The 7,864-nt window shown below is 44.0% G+C and overlaps 1 protein-coding gene across 1 annotated transcript; it reads left to right on the forward strand.

Annotated features, from left to right (window-relative positions):
• The first annotated feature begins 50 nt into the window (after positions 1-50).
• TfIIB (transcription factor IIB) lies at positions 51-1,612 on the forward strand. The gene has a single exon (XM_070535933.1). It carries the CDS (start codon positions 289-291, stop codon positions 1,234-1,236), a length of 948 nt encoding a protein of 315 aa, XP_070392034.1. The 5' UTR covers positions 51-288; the 3' UTR covers positions 1,237-1,612.
• The last annotated feature ends 6,252 nt before the right edge of the window (positions 1,613-7,864 follow it).

Consider the following 7,864-nt stretch of genomic DNA (forward strand, 5'->3'; position numbering starts at 1 on the left):
GTGGCGCCATCTACGCAGTTAGCTTAGTGAGGGTTGGAATGTTCTAGATGGGTTTCGTACGCAACCGCAACAACTGCTCGCAACCTTTCGGTGTTCGTTGGGCTGTGTGTCGTGGTGGCGCACGTCCCTTCCAGCAGGCGTAATTTTGAACGAAAAGCGCCTGGGTACACCGTGGCATTGAAGCCTGCTGAATTTCAGATGTTTTGCATTTGCTATTGTACGTGATTTCGTGTATTGTGAACGCGAAGGCGATAATTCCTCGCAGAAGGCTACGTTCTCCGCTCAGCTATGGCATCTGGATCTCGCGGTCCCAACTCCAGGGTGTTTTGCCCCGACCACCCGGATGCTGCATTGGTGGAGGATTACAGGGCAGGCGACATGATCTGCCCTCAGTGCGGACTCGTCGTTGGTGACAGGATAGTGGACGTCGGCACGGAGTGGCGAGTGTTCTCCAACGAGAAAAGCAACAGCGACCCAGCCCGAGTCGGAGCGTCCGAAAATCCTCTCTTGAATGGCAGCGACCTGGCCACGATGATTGGCAAAGGTACGGGTGACGCCAGCTTTGACGAGTCTGGCACGGCCAAGTATCAGAACCGCAAAACGATGAGCAGCGGGGACAGAGCCCTCATGAACGCATTCAGAGAAATCAGCAATATGGCAGACAGGATCAATTTGACGAAGACCATAGTGGACCGAGCCAACCTTCTCTTCAAGCAAGTTCACGATGGCAAGACACTGAAAGGGCGCAGCAACGATGCAATCGCATCCGCATGCCTGTACATAGCTTGCCGCCAGGAAGGAGTGCCGCGTACGTTTAAGGAGATATGCGCCGTGTCGAAAGTCTCCAAGAAGGAGATTGGCCGTTGCTTTAAGCTCATTCTCAAGGCCTTGGAGACTAGCGTGGACCTGATCACGACGGGAGACTTCATGTCCCGCTTCTGTTCCAACTTGGGTCTGCCATCGTCTGTTCAGAAGGCCGCCACGCACATTGCTCGCAAAGCTGTTGAGCTGGACATTGTTCCTGGCAGGAGTCCCATTTCAGTTGCAGCGGCTGCCATTTACATGGCTTCACAAGCATCCGAGGACAAGAAGTCTCAAAAGGAAATCGGGGACATCGCAGGTGTGGCAGATGTGACCATTCGACAGTCTTACAAGCTCATGTACCCCCGTGCTGCCGAGCTATTCCCCAAGGACTTCAAGTTCTTCACCCCTATTGAGCAGTTGCCTCAGTCGTGAGATGCACTGCTTCATTGCGTCTTCCTTTTTCACTCTTCTCTACTATATTTACGCTCTTATGTGTGTGCGTTTGCACTTGTTCCACCGTGGATAAACATGACACCTACTTGTCTGCATGAATTATGTGCTTCCTATCACAGGGACACTTTTGCATCGGCCCACAATTCTGGCATGAACACCGTATTCACTTGGATACAAATTATGAGCACCTTTCAAATAAAGCAAGTGAAGAATAAGCAGCTGTCCCGTGTTTGTGCTGCATTGGCTGCTGTGACCCTGCAGTGACAATGTGAAAATTGTGAGCCTTCTTTGCACTGATGTGAAGAGAAATTGCAGTGTTGACAGTGGCTGAATAAATTGTAATTATGACCCATTGTGCAATAGCCAACCATTTCTTGTACTATAACCACAGCACTGCATGTTTTTACCCTGGTGACCCATCGTTCATTTATGGTGGTAATGAATTGCACCAATGCATAACTCGCTAAAAATAATCGCTGTCACTGGAATGTTATCTTGGATTAGCTTTGCAAAACCACAAGCACTAATGCATATTGAATGCATATCCTCCCTGAACCTGACCTACCCACTGTGGTGGCTTAGTGGCTTTGGTGTTGTGCTGCTAAGCCTGAGGTTGCAGGATCAAACCCCAGCTGTAGCGGCTGCATTTTGATGGGGGCGAAATACAAGAACACCGTGCATTGGGTGCATGTTAAAAGACCCTAGGCGGACAAAATTAACCCAGGATCCCCCACTACGGCCTGCCTCGTAATCATATCTCCCCAAACCTGAACACAGCTCAGGGACATGGTTGCTTTTTATGTCCATTCTTATTGGTAACTCGTATGTTAAAGAAGCATAAAAAATGCATTTTTAAGTTGTGTTGGTTAGATTCTGGAAGTAACGTCTCCATGTACATCAGGAAAGCAATTGTCCCTTCGTTTTTGTTGTCTTAAACAATTGTTTTTCTTTGCCGAAACATGGAGGCGAATATATAGAACATTGCTTGATACATCGGTGTTTCGAGGCTTTGAGCTGAATTTTCGGGTTAACACAAAACTTGGTGCGCACTTAACGGGTGCTTTTTGTCATCTTCGATGACACGACTGTCTATATCTAATTAGTGTAAATTTTCATAAAAACTGACGGCAAGAATATTATTAAACCACTTCCATGTATTTTATTTTATATTGGGGTTGAATATTTTATGTTATCGCTTCCAAGTTAATTTTGAAAATGAATGAAGGCAACATGCATAATAATGTACAAGGGGTCTCATGAGGACCTGCGGGGCCATTCTGCTGAAACTGCTACGCAGAACATTTTGTGGTGGCAAAAAAAAAAACCTTAATGCAGAAACATACAGTGGATGTCAAGAAGCACTGGCTCAGCTGGCGTCCCTGTTGCTTAGAATTTTCTGCTGACGACAGACATGTATTCATTGTTCAATTTCACACTTTATGCAAAAGGTGCAAACATTCCTTTTTTTTTTTCCTGTTGTGCATACAAACGGCCTTCATAGATATGCCAGTTATTGTGTCACAGAGTTTATTTCCTGGTTCCTGGTTAGAATAAAGCAGCCATAAATTAACTGCATGATTTAAACCCGTTCAATCACAACATTGCAAAGTGTTGTTCAGGAGCTTATTCAACACATGTTCTGCCTCTTTGAGGAGCGAAATGCAACTGACAGTGTTCTGGAGCAGACGACCATCATTAGCACTACATACACATATATGTGTATACACAGGGTGTGCCAACTATCCTGCAGCAAGATTTAAAAATGTGCAAATGGCACCTAGGTGGACAGAACCAAGGTAATGTTGTTTGCCGTTGCTTGATGACACTCGGATAATCTTTTGCATTATGCCTAATTACATAATTAGTCTTAATTAGAGAACTCGAATGTTATAATCAGATTAAAAGTGTGAATGAGAAAATTGCAGAGCAACATGAAAAACATCCGATGCATCTTCCTGTTGCTCAATACGTGCTACATAAACACATTTTTCCGGGCGTGAAAGAAGCCCACGAACACGCACAACACTGCTGCATGATGGGCCGCTCGAGGCACTTTGCGTGTATTTACAGGCTGTTTTCACCCTTGGAAAAACACTTTTATGTAGCACGTATTGAACAACAGAGGCTGTATAGGGAGTTTTTCATGTTGCTCTACAATTTCCTCATTGACACTTCATTGAAATACAACATTTGAGAAGTTGGCTAATTAAGACTAATTATGTAATTATGCAGAAAGCAATAAATAATCTGAGTATCTCTAAGCAACGGCAAACAACATTACCTTGGTTTTGTCTAGCTATGTGGCATTTGCATATTTTTAAATCTTGGTGCATGATAGTTTGGGACACCCCAATATAAAACCTACAGGCTTTATATAGTCATGATTAACAAAAATTCAGCGCCAGACAAAAGGCAGGGGGGTCAACTAGATGAGCATATTGTTTGTCACCCTACACCGGCATAAGGGGAAGAGGTAATAGAAAAGGGAGAGGCTTGGCCTTTGAGGCTTCCGATTAAGCACCTCATGTGATGCTAGGCAGCCTTGAAAGATGATGTGGTACAAAGGATGCTCAATAAACACTATGAGTGTGAGCAAAATATGCACATGCTGTTTTTATACTGTGCTACTGTGTACACAGGCTGCTTCTGATCATTTTACTGGCAGCCATGAGAAGCTAGAAGCGGGCAAGGAGACCAGGTATAGTGCCCTTCTTGATGAAAATCGCCTAGGTGGGTTAGTGGAACATAGACGTCCTGTTTTTTCTTTCAAGAAAACTACTTCCTGTCAGCTTTTAGATGTGACTTTCCACGAACAATACCTGTTCAGGAGCTCACCCGTATTGCTGGAACATAATCAAAGGTCAAGATGCAGTGACAAATAAGCTAGAAGTAGAGAGTTACTTTGATTATTGACAGTTGTGACAGCTGCATTGAAGAGGAACTGAAGAGGAACTGAAGAGGAACTCACTAGCTGTTCGATTTTCCCTTGACTGCCTCAAAGTGCAACACACATGGAGTAGCGTGCAAACAAAAGAAAGAGGATCGGAGGAGTGTACTTGCAATGCACACATTAACGAACGAGGCTATGCTGCCGTATCCCGGCACTAAATTTCTGTATCTCCTTTGTGTATACAATGCGGTTAGCCCAAAGCAATTAAGCACTTTCTGCTACCTTGTTGGCAATTTTTCTCAGTGAAGGTTGCTCAAGGTCCCTGAAGCTAACTTGGCCTCAGCATGAATCTCCCCATCACGCCTTTTTTGGGGGGGTTTCCACATTGGAGCACAGCCACTGGAATTTTTGCAATGCAATTAGACTTTGTTTTTTGCACACATCGGCTGTCTTCCTAAAAAGGTAAATTACCGATTATTATTTATCCATTTTTCAATTCACTCAAGTAGTATGATGAGTGTTGAACTATGAAAACAATGCAGTATTACACCTTTCCCCACTAAAACAGTTTTTCCTCCTCTTATTCTAATAATTTCGCGCAAAACACCCAATTGTTTGCCGATCCCCCATGGTGACTATGTGCTACTAGCGCAGATGAAAAACAACACCCCACAAGACATAGAAAAAGGTTAAAACGAGGTGACGGACTGTCTTTCTTGTTCAAAGACCTTGTCCACCACCTGCAACAAAGCCTGCTCTTTCTTTCGAAAAGGTTTTTGTCTTTACGTGACCCACAGCTGCAAATAGTCAGAACAGTGAAACTCAACCTGTCGCACGCTTTCTTGTTGTTGAGCGAGTGAAGCAGGAATATATGTAGGCGCTGACACTTGCCCAATTTTTCTCATGTGACCTCGATTAATTGTGATCAAGAAAAGTCATTGCAAGTAAGCCATTAATTGATTAACCAGAAGGGTAATCAATGAATGTTTACTTTTGCTCCAAAATATTACACACACCAATACACACATCTATGTATGTAGCCATAAAAAAACATTTTAATTCGCTTTTCAGATATTCGCTTGAGCAGTTAAAACACCCACCCATAATTTCACACCATTCCTCCACAAAGGTGAAAGTTAGTGGACCTCTTCCAAATACTAAAACTGGGTGCCAAGTGCTAAAACATGCTTTTACATATCGCCTCCTCTCACTATATGCCTTCTTACTTGTAAAGCACGAAGACCCAAGTCTTATACGAAAGCTTTTAAATGCGTTGGCATATACAAGGTGGACCTTTGCAGCAGAGCAAATTCAATGCTTTGTCTGCTATAGCCTTAGGTAGTGAATACCTTTTAAGGCTAAAGGCTTAAGTGGCTGATGTCCCCGATGACCTTAAAAAGAAAGCATTTCCCGGTCCAATGGTACAGAAACTATCATCAGCAGCAATGGCTCATACCCCCTTAGGCAAGCAAAAAGTGGAATGGCTCATCCCTAGCTCGCGTATTGCAGAGGCTACAAGCAGTCAGCAAAGTGAAATGTACAGTGCATACATTCATTGGAATCAAGCATACGATGTAAACGTGGCACCTAATCGCGTGGTCAAAAAGAAAGAACGAAAACGTGACAATATCTACCTCCGTAAGCAAGCAAAAAATGCAATGGCTCATGCCCCCGTAATCCTGAGGCTACAATTGCGCTCACCTAAGTGAAGCGAACAGTGCATGCATTCATTGGAATCACCCATACAACACACAGAGCAGCATACGTTCCAATCCCCTGCAGAGAGGGTGTAACGTAAAGTTGAAACGTCGTTTGCGCGAGTCTGACCCCGCTATAGGAGCGCGCGAAGCCGCAGCTAAGCTTCGAAAACGAGCCGAAGCCGAACTGCTAAAACAGCAACGCGACGATGCGACACGCCGCATTACCAAGTTTGCCCAGCAGGCTTTCGCCTTCACGTACGTGTTACAAGACGAACGTTTTCTTTCTTTTTGTTTAAAAGAAAGCAAACATACCAAAAAGTATAAGAGAATGCAAAATAGTACGAAATAGTAAACAGTCGACTTCCGTTGATTCGAGCCTTACGGGATCGACGAAACTGGTCGAATTATCCGGGAGGTTGAATTAAACAAAAAGAAAACGCGCCGTTAATTCACGTGACAGCATTACCAAAGTTAGCTTTGCCGGCAATACAGTCATGTTATGCGGTGAAGCATACGAAACGGGGGGGTGTCTGTGACAGAACATAGCACGTCTTCCTTAATTTTCACACTCACATGCGCCGTCCCCAGTCACAGTACGAACCTCGAGACGCTTAATAAGTTTACTGGCAGGCCTTCAGAGTTTTAGTTGGACCCCCGCTCTTTTGTTCGAATTTAACGTCCTCGCTACGTTTTCTTCTTTTTTTTCATTTTACCGCCTTCCTTTTCGCTAGCTTTCCCAATACACAGATTCTTTTTCTACACTTCTCGATGCATGACGCGCGCGCGCGTATAGTTTAGTAACGCGTACTCGGCCCCGTTACCGGTTTCATATACAAGACACGCATGACGGGCGCGGCGATCGAGGGCTGCAATCACCACGGCAACGTCAGAAACAGCTCCGAATGGCTGCTAGTATGCTCATTATGCGTCTGTACCGTGACCTTCGGCGGTGCGTGCGCGCCTGTATAATTAAGACATGCGCACTACGTCCCATACCAGTGGCTCCTTTTCATTTTTTGTATACTTCACTGCATAACACCTTTGTATTGAGGCGAAGGTGACCAATTAAGCTCGTATTCTTCGGCGAAGGCCAATTTTGAGAGCAAAATAACAGAAGTTGAGGCACACAGAAATGCATAGGCACCGGCCGGAATCAAATTAACTCGAGAATAAACCGGATCCGCATTAACGGACGTATACAGTATATATATATATATATATATATATATATATATATATATATATATATATATATATATACTATATATATGTATATAACCCCCCCGCAATTCACAGCAGATCACAGAAAAAAACACTTCACATATTTCAATGAAGTTTGATAACTGAAGAGGTTAAGAAACTGTGCAATGCCAACAAAGCACAGAGCTAAACATGCAAAATGCATGTACTGGACAGGTGACCAGTCCATCATGGACACAATGCAATGATCCTAAATAAATAAAACGCTAACAAACATTACAGAGAACTTGCACTGGACATTCACCAGCTGTTGTGGCACGGCCAAGGAACAAGAGCATCTTGAGAATTCTAGAGCTGCCAAACCTTGACTGGATCATCAGACAGACATTTATACACATGCTATACACATCAGCTTATGGTTGATCAGAAAGGAGGAGGAGGAGGAAAAACTTTATTTGCTCTAATGGTGTAGAAATTAGCGGTGGCAGATGTGGTCGGCCATCTTCACAGGGCGAGCTTCTACAATCACAGAGTTTCTTAAAATAAATTTCTGTCTGCAATAGCAAAGTCTTATCCTGTAGGAGGCTTGGCAAGCTAGAAAGGATGCAAACAAGCAAGACAGGGCAAGACACCTCCCTGGAATTCTTGTACAGTAGCAGCTGGCCGTATTGCCATTGATTTTGACGGAATCTACTCGGGCCTAGGCAATTTTGCATTGGTAAAGGACTACAATGCGTTATAAAGGAATCAAGGACTCGACCTGTCAAGGTTGAAGAACTTTTGCCATGCCAAAAGGATCAAAATCCAAGAAAATATC

This window comes from Dermacentor albipictus, chromosome 3 (genome assembly GCF_038994185.2).
Source record: "Dermacentor albipictus isolate Rhodes 1998 colony chromosome 3, USDA_Dalb.pri_finalv2, whole genome shotgun sequence".
In the NCBI taxonomy this organism is placed as follows: Eukaryota; Metazoa; Arthropoda; class Arachnida; order Ixodida; family Ixodidae; genus Dermacentor; species Dermacentor albipictus.

What these genes read in the sequence shown, in the direction of transcription:
- TfIIB (XM_070535933.1), top strand. Translation starts at nt 289, where the DNA reads ATGGCATCTGGATCTCGCGGTCCCAACTCCAGGGTGTTTTGCCCCGAC.